General features: G+C 34.8%; 1 protein-coding gene across 5 annotated transcripts in view; it reads left to right on the top strand.

Moving 5' to 3' along the window:
* Window positions 1-13731, top strand: part of PIBF1 (progesterone immunomodulatory binding factor 1) — a 213458-nt gene that overhangs the window by 116595 nt on the left and 83132 nt on the right. For all 5 annotated transcript variants that reach the window (XR_003434692.1, XM_027116085.1, XM_027116086.1 and 2 more), the window contains one exon: window positions 11860-12025. Coding sequence is in view for 4 of the 5 variants with exons in the window: in XM_027116085.1 (XP_026971886.1) it covers window positions 11860-12025 (166 nt within the window). In the remaining variant the exon portion in view is untranslated. The remainder of the gene's footprint in view (window positions 1-11859; window positions 12026-13731) is intronic.

Below are 13731 nucleotides of genomic sequence, written 5' to 3'. Positions count from 1 at the left end.
GTCGTGCCAGTTCAAGTTTCCTCGTAGTAAAATCCTATAGAGTTCATCTCTGACTTTTGATCACAAACCTCTCTCTCACTTGCTATTCTAACCAAGACCCAAAGCCTCCTACTGCTTTGGGTCTCGGTTAGAATAGCAAGTGAGAGAAAAGGAAGAGGTGGCAGGCCGTAATCGGTGGGCGGTAATAAAAGTGCCAACTTTCCCCCAGCCTAGGGAGGAGGAGCATGAGAAGCAACCAACAGTTGCTGGGATGGAAGGGTATATATAGGAAAAGTATAGGGAGACAGGTGAGGCTCCGGAAAATATTTAAGGGGAGAAAGCATTTCTTCAAAGTACTAATGTGAGATTTTTTTAATGTTTAATTTTTTTATGTTTAATTTTTTTCATTCAATTAATACTTATCTTTGATTATATGAGATACTTTATTATTTCATTTTTATCCTGATGCATTTGTAGCCATAAATAGACAGTTAAATAAATACCTAGGTATGCAGACATTTTCTGAAATTTTATAAGCTTTCTCATTTGACAAACGGCTGTAGAAAATAAAAAGTATGATAACATGATATGTTAACTGTGCTAACATAACATTGTCTTATCTATCTAGTTGTTTGAAAATCCCAAGGTAGTGTTGTATAGAAAAACTAATAAGCAGTTATTTAGTCCATTAAGTCTAATGAGAGAAATTTAGAGACGAGGAAGTAGACCTAACAGAGTGATTTAGTTCTTCTCATTATTATGTTATGTTTTTCTTCTTCATTTCTGTTTTACATGCCTTCATGAGAGACATTCATGCTAGTGAGTTGCAATTATATTTTTTAAATTGTGTGTACATTTTGCAACAACTTTAACTCTTTACAGAATTTAGATATATCATGCTATCATGTCACACTAACTTTGCTCCTTGTTTGTATGTCTGTTTTTTAAATGTTTTTTGAATGTGGTCACATCTCCATCCTACCACCTTAGCCATTAGGTAAACTACATTTTTAGAAACTTTAATCTTTCTTGTAGCTCATTCATACCTATCCCATCATTTTGGTTTCTTTTTCCTTCATTCCCTGTGATTTGTTTTCATCTTACACTGACACCCAAACCTGGAAATAATCATCTTAATTCACTAGTTTTGTCACACTTCAGAAAAGACTGTCCCTCATCAGATTAGTTTATGATACTTTAGTGTTTTCTACCCTGGCTTGAACCGACTTAGTAATTTCAGTTTTATAACACCCAAAATGGTTAATATGACTCCATTTATTCATTCAGTAAAGAGTCATTAAGAGTTTCTTATATACCAGGTGATACACTAGATCCTAAGAATCCAGAGATACATTAAACAAGATTCTTGTACTTGAGTAACTTTTAATTGTACAAGGCACTGTTGTGAGCATTTCACTTATATTTGCTCATTTAGTCAACTAGAACTTAGTATTCCCAAGTCTATCCTTAGAGATTTTGATGCAGTAGGTCTAAGGGGGAACCGCGGCATCTAGAATTCTTACAAGTACCACAAGTGGTTCTGAGGTCATTCCTGATTGGGTAGATGGAATCAAGCTTAGGAGTCATCCTCACCCTTAGAAAATAAAAAAGTCTTCCTAGTGATCCAGCTCTACTATCAAACTCTATGATTTTGAAGACCCAGGACTCTGGTTTCTAGATCCCTGTTCAGGAATTTTCTGAGAGTTCGCGTGGAATTCTTTAGCCTATTTTCAAAACACATTTATATAAGTTAAGGTTTGTAGTTTTTGCCTGTTAATAGGAAGTTAGTCTAAATGACCTTTATATTCCTTTTTTCCTTATACAGTACTTTGTGTGTTAGCTGTAGTAAGTTGATATCCTTTCTTTGCACTATGTCTTCTGGAAAAATAGGACAAAACCATGATTAGCTTATATTCTGCTACTGTTCATACCTGACACTATTCTTCATAAAAGCATCCCCCCAAAGTGTATTTTCTTATGAATTTTTTTTAAGACTTCATTTTTTTAGAGCAGTTTTGGGCTCACAACAAAGTTGAGAGGAAAGTACATACAGCAAACTTCATGACTTTTTTTAGATTCAGCTTTATAATATTCTGATCTTTTTCTTTAATGTAGCCTAACGCTCTAGGGTCTGTATTGAAAGCAGCATGAAATAGCTTTGAGTACTCTGATGCACTGATATAATAAATACTCTTGGTTCAGAGGATGATTCAAGTTGAATTTTTAGTGTTGTCATGTTGCCACCAAAGAGAAAACAGCTCCCCATTCAAACACTGTTATAAAATATTTTACTCTAATTTTATCTCATGCATGCTTTGATTTATTTTAAGGCTACATTCCTTTCATTATATTTGTTTCACTTAAGTACTTACTTTTATCTTCACATACCTGGTATCAATTTTTTGCCTTTATAGACAGCCAAATATTACTACATATTGTTTATTAATGACATTACATATTTTATTTGATCATGATATGATAGATGCATTGAATTACTCTAAATGCATGCTTGAAATTCTTATAAATCCATGGTACAGTTGTTAAACATACTCAGCATTTTTAACTCAGCAAAAAAAAGATCTCTCACATTCATTTAAGAATTAGCTTGTAAGCCAAAAATGACAGATGTAGTATTACAGCTGAGCAGTGGACTTGTTGAAGAAATCATCTAAATGGCAGAAGCATTTGGACAGATACCCAAACGCCTTTTAAATTCCTTCCTCATGTCCTGTAGTAATCATTGTTGCAACACTGATAGTCGTTTTATAAGTTTTTTCTGCCTGCTTTTTCAGTTTTGAAAATTTCACACTTGAAATGGAAAGACCAGAGTTACTAGAATTCTGTTTCTCTGTAATGTTACATATATATATATCTTTAAACTGCAGTCATTGCTCTTCTAATTTTCACTGAAAATAGTTTGGATTCAGTATCTAAGTATATATTTTAAAATTTTGTAATATCGAGATGACAAAAATAAAAGAACAGTTGGTAGAACACTAGGTAGCAATAATGTATAAAAGTAAAATCTTTAAAATAACACTTTCCATTTCAATGTCAATGAAAAGAAAGCAATTTCAGCTATATTCTCTAATATATATTAATTGTTTTAAACATGTTTCCTACCTTCAAAGCTTTCACATGGGCAACGTGGTCCTATCAGTAAATTTCTCTCATTACATACAGCAATTCTCGATTAGAAAGCAAACACTTCCCAGTGGGAGGGCATATTAACAGGATAGTAAATTAGTATGTAATCCGAATAATAGGAGATTCTGACCTACTCCCCTTTCCAACTGATATATAAATTCATAAATTGAAGAATATAACTATATATTTAAATATTAAAGATATAATGATATGAAAAGTTATTTTTAAAGAAATACCTGTAGAAATTTTCACAAATCCTCCTTTCAAAATTCAATTCTTAGTTCTGGTATTAATTTGTATAAATGTAAATGTGTATATAAATGTGCATTAATTTGAAATATGTAAAACTACATAAAATTGTGGTTTTTTAATTTGGGGTTTTGTTTTGTTTTGTTTGCTTTTTTAAAGTAATGGATTAGAAATTGTAGATTAGGTCTGGTAGAGCAGGAGTACTTATTTCTGGCTTCAGAGATCTTTCAGGTGTTTTCAGGATATTAAAAAACTTAACCAACCAAAGATTTAACTTTACTAGACAGTAATGATGTAGTGATAAGTACTTCATCCCTTACTTGGCTAATAAGTACTTTTATTTTGAGAAGTAAAATGTATGTCAGCCAAAATTATTTAAATGGAAAGTGCTTAAGTTTACATTTTTTAATTGCCCATATCAAAAATTTTTGAGTTGCCTTTAGCAAAATTAATTTTAAGTCAAACCACATAATGTAAAAAGAGTAACTTTATTTCCACCCTCCCATCTCCCAGATACCTTTACCTACAGTAATATCATTTCTCCCAAATGTACACTTTTCTTTTTAGATATCTGTAAATGTCCTTATGTGATTTTAGATATATCCATGATACATGTATAAATATGTGCATACGTAATGAGTCAAGTTTATATTTTTTTAAAGAAACACATCAGGATATATGGATCCAAACAATAATATCCTCCACAAAGTAGACACATTTGGACCTCATATACTTTTCGCAGCTATCCTGGCATTGCTCAGTATGGTTACTTTATAGCATAGCCTTTGATTGTAAGAGTCTTCTTCCTTCAAAGATGTATTTTGTTTCTGGAAATTCATACTTTGCTCAGAGTAAAGAATAAACTGGGTACAACTATTTGGTATGAACAATGAAGTAAGAAATTGGGGAGATGCTAAATGTCTGACAATAGAGGAATAATAAAGAATGGAAAATTATGTGGCCAATAAAAATAATATTTATAAAAGGGGTTTAATAGCATAGGAAGATTTTTAAGTTATATCGGGGGGAAGGGATAGCGAATTCTATATGAAGATATGATTTACATATATAATGTGCATAGCAAACATGTTTATATATGATAATATCAAATATTGGTGAGGAAGTAGAGGAACCATATTTCATACACTTCTGGTACCATTTTTAATGGATATTGCCACTTGGGAGGGAAATTGGGCAGTATCTCTTAAAATTTAAAATCTTTTGATTCAACAATTCTACTTCATGATGATCTTTCTTAGAGAAACATTCGCTCGTGAAGTGGAGGCATTATTTATGGTGGCCTTTGAAGCACTGTGTATAATTAAAAATTGGAAACAATCTGAATGTTCATCTGTTTAGGATAAAATAAATGAATTATAGAATTAAATGATTATGTCCACATTGTGATCTACTGTGTAGCAAATGGAAAGAATGAAGTAGAAACATGGATGGATCCCAAAACATATTCTTAGGTGAAAAAAATTTACAGACTGTATGTGACATGAGCCACTTTTTAAAAAATGAAAAAGGAGACTGATATATCCTTCTGTGTATAATACACATGTATTGTTTAAAAAAAAGAAAAGAGGGCTTCTCTGGTGGCGCAGTGGTTGAGAGTCCAACTGCCGATACAGGGGACATGGGTTCGTGCCCCAGTCCGGGAAGATCCCACATGCCGCGGAGCAGCTGGGCCCGGGAGCCATGGCGAGGCCCGCGTATGGCCAAAAAAAAAAAAAAAAAAAAAGAAAAGAAAAGAAAAACCACAATGAGGATGCACAGAAAAGTGATAAATAGGAGGTCTTTAATCTTTACTTGTAATATTTGAAGTTTTTTCCCTAAGAATGGATGTGATAAATTACAGAAATAAAAACTTGAAAATATTTACTTGTGCAGAGAAGGAGATATATAAAAACATAAACAGCAATTATCATTATGAGCTTACAGTTGACATTTTCTTCTATTTTCTGTATTTTCTAAAATTCTATAATAAATGTATTATTTGTATAATCAAGACAAAAATTGTAAAGCTATTTTCAAAAAGACACACTATAAATGATGAAAGGACATTTCTTATGTGGCTTATGAATTACTTCAGAATAAAAATGAATTCAAAGCATTTCTTAAGTTGATCGAATTGTTTGTTCAAATAAGTGTGTATTTCCCAGTCCTGTGAAATAGTAGCATTCATCCTGATGTCACCAATGCATTTGTTAAAAATTCAGTCCCCTTTGTTCTAGTTACAGTTCATATAGATTAGACTCTCTAGTAAATCCATTAGTATAGTTTGGGTAGGTAATTTTAACTACTGGTTTAAGATACCAAGTTTCAAATCAGTGTGAAGGACTCCTATTGCCTTCATATTTTTAACATTGTATCTCTTTAAAATGAAAAAGTCTTTATTATATAAATCTTATATAATACATATAATCTTTACATGGCCAGTAGCTATTTTTTTATTAATCACTTATTTTAGTTCTAAAATATAGATTTTATTAAATCCTTTGCTCAAATATCACCTTTTAACAGAGCGATGCCTTCCCTACCCAACGTCTTTAACATAACACCACCACTAATATCTCTATCATTCTCTCTACCCTCACTCTATTATTATTATTAGAATTTATTAGCTTATCACCCTACGTTTGTTTGCCTTTTCATCATTACAATGTGAGATCCTTAAAGAGTAGTGATGCTATTTGTGTTTCTCTGGTATCTAATAGTACCTGGCACATTTAGATACACAATAAATATTTTTAAATGAATTAGATGTTGAGGAATGAAATATTCTGGTTGGGACTTCCCTGGTGTTCCAGTGGTTAAGACTCCACGCTTCCATTGCAGGGGGTATGGATTCGATCCCTGGTGGAGGAACTAAGATCCCTCATGCTGTGCAGCATGGCCACAAAAAAAAAAAGAAAAAAGAAAAGAAAAACAAGAAAAAAAAAGAAAGAAATATTCTGGTTAATGGAAAGTTAGTCCTATATAAAACAGCAGATATGAAAGAGGAAATAAAAAGTGTACTTTTGTAAAAAGTATTAAGTGTCTTGTACTTCATACTCATTATGCTTTAAATATGTAGTTGATAGAATACCAGTTAATATAAGATTAGACATGGGTCTATAAATATAGATATACAGATAGATACTATTGAGAGCAAAAAAAATCTTTAGGGATAATTGAAAAATCAGTGGTTTAGTATCTTTAACCTAAGATGATTAGCTTTTCCTCAGTTCATAGAAGCAGAAAATCCAAACAAACAGGTTTTTGTGTCCTGTTTTTTTTTCCCCCCTCAATTCTTAATTGGCATAAGTGGATCTTAGGGTTTGGTTAACTATCACTCAGTGACTCATCCAGAAGCATTTTCAGCATGTGGTACAGGGCTAGTAATACATGTAGAACAGGTTCAGAAACACAACCGAAATTCTCTGTAAATAGAATGGAGATGAGTTTTATCCCCTGAGAATTACAAATAGCAGGGACAAAGAGTAGTTAAGGTGTGGATTAGTTAAAATGAATAATTCAAAGGGAATTGAACATCAACTCGATGAAACCTTATTAAAAGAATAAGGAGGGCTTCCCTGGTGGCGCAGTGGTTGAGAGTCCGCCTGCCGATCAGGGGACGCGGGTTCGTGTCCTGGTCCGGGAAGATCCCACATGCTGCGGAGCGGCTGGGCCTGTGAGCCATGGCCGCTGAGCCTGTGCGTCCAGAGCCTATACTCCGCAACGGGAAAGGCCACAACAGTGAGAGGCCCACGTACTGCAAAAAAAAAAAAAAAAAAGAATAAGGAGAGGGCTTCCCTGGTGGCGCAGTGGTTGAGAGTCCGCCTGCCGATGCAGGGGACACGGGTTCGTGCCCCGGTCCGGGAGGATCCCACATGCCGCGGAGCGGCTGGGCCCCTGAGCCATGGCCACTGAACCTGCGCGTCCGGATCCTGTGCTCCACAACGGGAGAGGCCACAACAGTGAAAGGCTCGTGTACCACAAAAAATAAAATAAGGAGAAAGAGGAGCCCGAGACACCAGAATAAAATGGGATCAATGTCCCACTCAGGTAAGCAAGATTGATTCTCAGTCGCTTAGAGATGGCAGCTTCTGCCCTTTGTCAACTCCAGTTTCCCACAGCGAAATCCCTATCTGGAGTCTCAGGCCCATCTCTGTTTAAAAGCAATTTTTTTTTTTTTTTAATACACGTAGAAAGTTTATCAGCAGCGTATGCCCCAGTTGCTTGTCGAATTTAGAATTAAATTATCCTCCCCAACACAAAGGATTTAGTGGTCCAGCCATGACTACCTGCTCCCATGTATTCTTTTAAACCCCACAAGTATTTTCTCTATATTGACCCAGAGTCCCTTTCAAAACTTAATCTAACTGATGCCTAACTACTAAAATCCTTCCCTGAACCCTTTCCTGTAACTGGAAATACTGTTACTTTGCTTAACTTCTTTTACCAATCTTCCTTGTGCAGGTGTTATTTCCTGTGCTCTTTATCTATCTATAGTTGTTCTCCTGAACATAGACAAATGCCTTGCCTCAGGTGCTTCACTGCCTTACTTCTAAACTGGGCCAGCTCTCAGAAAATCTTAATGGAAGGACCACTTACTGGTCCTGGTGATTATAGGAACCTTACCACTTATATAATATTTGGGGGTATTTTGCCTTAGAAAGTCTATCTAGGAAATGAGATTAGATAATTGGGTTCAGAATAAATATCCAGTTTTTTTTTTTTTTAATTTTATTTATTTATTTTGGCCATGCCACGCGGCATGCAGGATGCAGGATCTTAGTTCCCTGACCAGGGATCGAACCCGTGACCCCTACAGCGGAAGCGTGGAGTCTTAACCACTGGACTGCCAGGGAAGTCCCATATCCAGTTTTAATATTGGAGAAGCCATGAACCTTTTGTGGATAAAATTCAAAGATCAGTTGTTGTTTCTCATTGCAATAAAAACTAAAATGAATAATTATAGGAGTCTTTGACTTTCGTACCAGTGATAATCTTGTTGATAGAGATTGGAATAAACAAGCATTGCTTGGCTTAATACATCAGAGTGTAATGAGCAAACTTTTCACCATCATATATATGTAAAGACTGCTGATGTAAATATTGTTATGAAAACCTGTTGCTATTTAGTGTTTTATCTGGTGCTTTTGTTCAAGTGAGCTCTCCCATTTCTGAGAACAGAACTCCATGTTGATGTCTCTCCTGCAGTTATTTCTCAGCACTGCAGAATATGCCATGCTGCTTGGAGTTTAATTCACCATAGCTGAGAGCATTTCTCATGGGTTAACATCTCTGTTGTTTCCTGTCTAATTGCTGATTTTCACCTTTTAACAGGTAAAATTCTCCTTGTTTGTCCAGCCCAAAGTACGTTGCAGTGAATATTCCTTGAGAGCAAAAACAGTTCATTCTAGGTCCTTATATTACTATTTTTAAAGTAGTATGTGATTTATGAGAAAGTCGTATGAAAACTAAAAACCCAGCTAGCATAAAGACTCATCTAGTCACGTTGGGGGCCTGAGCTAACAATAGTTGGAGATTCTGATTATACTTTAACTTTGTAAGAAATGTGACCTCTTAAGGTTACTATGCTGAGTTAGGATATCAAACATAAACTTGTTAACATGTGAATAATATTGACTTAGTTCAAGTAAGATGTTCACATTAAGAGGATAAAATGAGAAGTCTGAGTCAACAAAGTAAAATGTGACAGGTTATATTAGCAAAACAAGTAGGAGGAAGTTACCTGAGATTGTCAACCTGTACCCTTGTCATCTGTTCCTCACTCTGGAACTGCGTTTGCAGCTCTAATGTTTCCTCAGCATTTTCACAGTTCAACTTAAATTAGAAGAGTAACTATTATTACAAAGTCAGAATGATTTGAGGCAAATTTTCTTTTACTGTGTAAGCAACATGAGAATAGATGAGTCTTTAGAATTATCATTTGAGGGGGGTGGTGGTGGTGGTATGAATTGGGAGATTGGGATTGACGTATATACACTAATATGTATAAAATAGATAACTAATAAGAACCTGCTGTATAAAAAAATAAAAAATAAGTATATCTGGTTAAAAAGAATTATCATTTGGTTCATAGAAGTGTCATTTTATTAAACTTAGTATCCTCAAATTTCTAGGAGATAACTACTTAACTGTTCAGTATAGGGGAAGAATAATAGTGCTAAAAGTAACTTTCAAGTGTCATATAATGAATAAGAAGAGCAGGTGAAATCTAAAACCTAAGTCTTTCATTTCCTGTTTGGAGTTAGCATTGACCTCAGAATTAACCACACTGTCCTGAATCCAGAAAAAGGCAAACTTTGCTGTTTAATTTTTTCGAAACAAATTCTTTTAAAGATAAATAGCACATTCCAAATGACTTATCAAGAATATATTTCAGTAATGAAGTCTAGTGTGTCTCACAGTTTAACATACAAATAGGTATGGATTTCACATATGTTTTATGCATTTATAAGACAATTTACCCCAGGGAGTACAGGGCATTTTCATGTCAGTAAATTGTTGAATTAATAAATTTTTGAGAAAAATAATTTTTTACTACTTCACATCCATGATGATGGCTATCATCAAAGAGACAATGGTAAGTTTTGATAAGGATGTGGAGAACTTACCACCCTCGTAATTGCTGGTGAGAATGTGCAACCACATTGAAAAGCAGTTTGGCATTTCCTCAAAAAGTTACAACTGGAGTGACCATATGACCTAGCTGTTCTTTTATACATACATAAAATTAATGCCTGGACTTTCCAGAAAGTTAAAGACACAAGCTGCATTCACCTTAAAGCCTTGGTATGAATTAAATAATGTGTAGCAATATGCTTGAATGGAACTTCCACCAGTCTGATTGTGAGATGCTTTTACTAAAGATAAGAGTACCAAGAGTGAAGTAGCCTGTAGCAAGTATCTAAATGCCTATTTTCTCTGGTTATACTTTGAATGTTATTGTCACTTACAAGAGTGAAATGACCTTTAAAACACATTTGAAAGTTTATCTGAACTCAGAAATGTCAGTTAAGAGTACTGTGTAATAGTGGAAAGATCATTCCTGTAGACTCAAACATAGCTGAATTTGAGACCCCACCTGAAATTTACCAGCACCTTCTTCCTGTTTAAAGAAATTAATCTCTGAACCTCTGGTTTTTCATCTGCAAAATACCTAATAGAGCTGTTGTAAGGATTAAATGAGATACTATGAATAAAACAGACTATGCTCTCTGCTTCCCGCCCTGCACATACTCTTGTTTCTACTTCCGAGAGTACTTTCCACCCTGTACCTCCGCCTGCTGCGCACACACAAACACACACCTGCACAAACTGAGTTAAATCTTCTTCCTGTAGGTTCCCATCGAACCTAGGGATTACCTTATTGAAGCACTTACCATATTCTATTGAATTTTCATGTATATTTTCCTCTCTTCCCCGGAAAACTAAGTTCTTTTTTTTTTTTTGCCACGCCACGCGGCTTGTGGGATCTCAGTTCCCCAACCAGGGTCTCAGTTCCTGGAACAGGGACTGAACCCTGGGCCACAGCATTGAAAGCGCCAATCCTAACCACTAGACCACCAGGGAACTCCCAAAAACTAAGTTCTTTAAGGGGGAAGAAAAAAAAAGAAAACCTATTTTGTCTTCCATTGTATACATATTTGCCTGGCATGGTGTCTAGCTCAATAAATATTTGAAAAAATGAATTTTAGGAACATCTAGCATTATACTGGGTTCATAATAGCTCCCTGAAAAGGTGTAATATGTCTTTGTTTGCTTTCTGTTAGAACACAGTCAACTTGAAGCATTTTCAAATCTATAATATGCAGTGATTTATATGTTAAATGGAAATGTTTTCATTACTAGCTATACCTGTGGAATGAAGAGAATGTTTCTTATCTGTGTTGTAATAGACTGCTTATCGTTTTATATTTATCTTTGTACTTTGTACATTGTGTTTTCTTGTAATATTCAGATATATATATTTACTAACTTAAAAATTTATTTTACAAATATCTCAAGAAGATGCAGGTTAATGTGCATATTTCATGCCATTCTTCTCCATCTGATATTATTTAGACTTAGATGAAATAGCAAGTTTGGAAACAATGCTATAGATTTAAGAAGGCCTATGAAATATATGGAAATTAAGTCATTTTAAGCAATATAACTGAAATTTGTTCTTACCATTTTTTATTTTAAATGTCTTACAAAATAATAATAATCATAGAGAGGTAATAACTATTTTTGGATGGAAGGAATGAAAAGAAGGGAGGAGTAGAGGAAGTTTAATTGGTATGTTTTGTTTCCTGGACTTAGCATATTTCCATACATATGCCTCTCTAAATTATTTACAAAAGCTCTGCTGAATAAATAAAAGTTATTAACTGCATAATAATATGGGGATATAGAAAAAAGTAGAAGTAATGTTTATGTTTCTATAAATTGAGATTTCTTTAGTGTTTCATAATTTTCTTCTTTCAGGTACAGAGAACTACAACTTAGTACAGAAAGCAAAGTAACAGAATTTCTCCATCAAAGTAAAATAAAATCTTTTGAAAGTGAGCGTGCTCAGCTTCTACAAGAGGAGACTGCAAGAAACCTCACACAATGTCAGTTGGAATGTGAAAAATATCAGAAAAAATTGGAGGTACATATATAAGCTTTTCTTTTAAAATTAACACAGACTGTAAGCTCCATAAGTACAAGGTCTGTATCATATTGAGCTTTATAAATAATATTTGTGTTATGTATGAGAACAAGCCTGTGTCCTTAAGTTTTAAAGATCTTTTATCAAGAGGACATATCTTCCTCTTTTAGATAAAGAGGTGGAAAGAAGGAAAGGACCATTTCTAAGAAAAGGAATGCAAATTGCCATAGGTCTGTTTGTTGTTTTTAAAATACTGGCAAAAGTACCCTTAAATCGGAAATCTCATTTAACTAGAAAGTGGAGGGCTTCCCTGGTGGTGCAGTGGTTAAGAATCCACCTGCCAATGCAGGGGACAGGGTTCGAGCCCTGGTCCAGGAAGATCCCACATGCCGCAGAGCAACTAAGCCCGCGAGCCACAACTACTGAGTCCATGTGCCACAACTACTGAAGCCCGCGTGCCTAGAGCCCGTGCTCCACAACAAGAGAAGCCACTGCAATGAGAAGCTTGTGCACAGAAATTAAGAGTAGCCCCGCTCCCTGCAACTAGAAAAAGCCCACGTGCAGCAACGAAGACCCAATTCAGCCAAAAATAAATAAATTTATTTAAAAAATAATAAAAAATTAAAAAAATAAAAACACTGAATGAGGGACTTCCCTCGTGGTCCATGCTAAGACTCCATGCTTCCAATGCAGGGGACCCAGGTTCGATCCCTGGTCAGGGAACTAGGTCCCACATGCTGCAACTGAAGATCCCACATGCTGCAACTAAGCATGGGACTTCCCTGGCGTTCCAGTGGTTAAGGCTTCACCTTCCAATGCACTGGGTGTGGGTTCCATCCCTGGTTGGGGAGCTAAGATCCCATCTGCCTCATGGCCAAAAAACCAAAACGTAAAACAGAAGCAATATTGTAACAAATTCAATAAAGACTTTAAAAATGGTCCACATCAATAAAATCTTTAAAAAATAAATAAAAAAAATAATAATAAAAATTAAAAACATGGAATGAAAGGTACAGTAATACCATTAAAAATAAAAAACATGGAAATATCATTAACATGATTAATTAGCTAATGATGTAAGTATTCATTACAACAATCTTTCAGAAATTTCATTTCTGAAGAGTACTCTGTTAAGTAAAACTAACAAAATAGAGTCTCAGAAAATAAAGCCTTAGGGGAAAACATAAAAACAATGTTAAATAATACATATTTAAAGAAACGTAAGTAAAAATTGTAGATGATGCTTACTTCTAAACAAAGCAGTGTTCAGCATTTAAAACTTCTTCAAGTGCCTTCTTTGGGAAATTGCTGCAGTCATAATCTGCTACTGCCGACTCTCCCACACATTTTAGATTAGATTAGCTCTGATTTTGTATTCATCTTTTGCAAATTTTTCATGGTTTAATTTTATAATTCCTAGCAATTTCTTTTTCTTTTCACGTTGGATGGCTGTGCTTAAGGATGTGTTTGGGATGGGGGGGTGGGGTTATATTTAGGAAGGTAAAGAAGCACTTCCCCTCTCTCTGTACTGAAATAAACATTTCACTAACCAGTACTTCACAACATACAGTGCTGATATTTTCTAAACCATTCTATTCTATTATTTTTAGCTGGTTGGAGTTTAAATTGATTTCACGACCTCCTAAAGGTTGTGACTTTAGGAGGTCTATGGGAAAGTGGTATGAAAACCACTTTCCCATAGACCT

Source organism: Aethalodelphis obliquidens, unplaced genomic scaffold (assembly GCF_003676395.1).
Source record: "Aethalodelphis obliquidens isolate GAN/ISIS:26980383/991018 unplaced genomic scaffold, ASM367639v1 scaffold15, whole genome shotgun sequence".
In the NCBI taxonomy this organism is placed as follows: domain Eukaryota; kingdom Metazoa; phylum Chordata; class Mammalia; order Artiodactyla; family Delphinidae; genus Aethalodelphis; species Aethalodelphis obliquidens.
The sequence above is the reverse complement of the archived record's forward strand: the minus strand, read 5'-3'. Positions and strand labels throughout refer to the sequence as shown.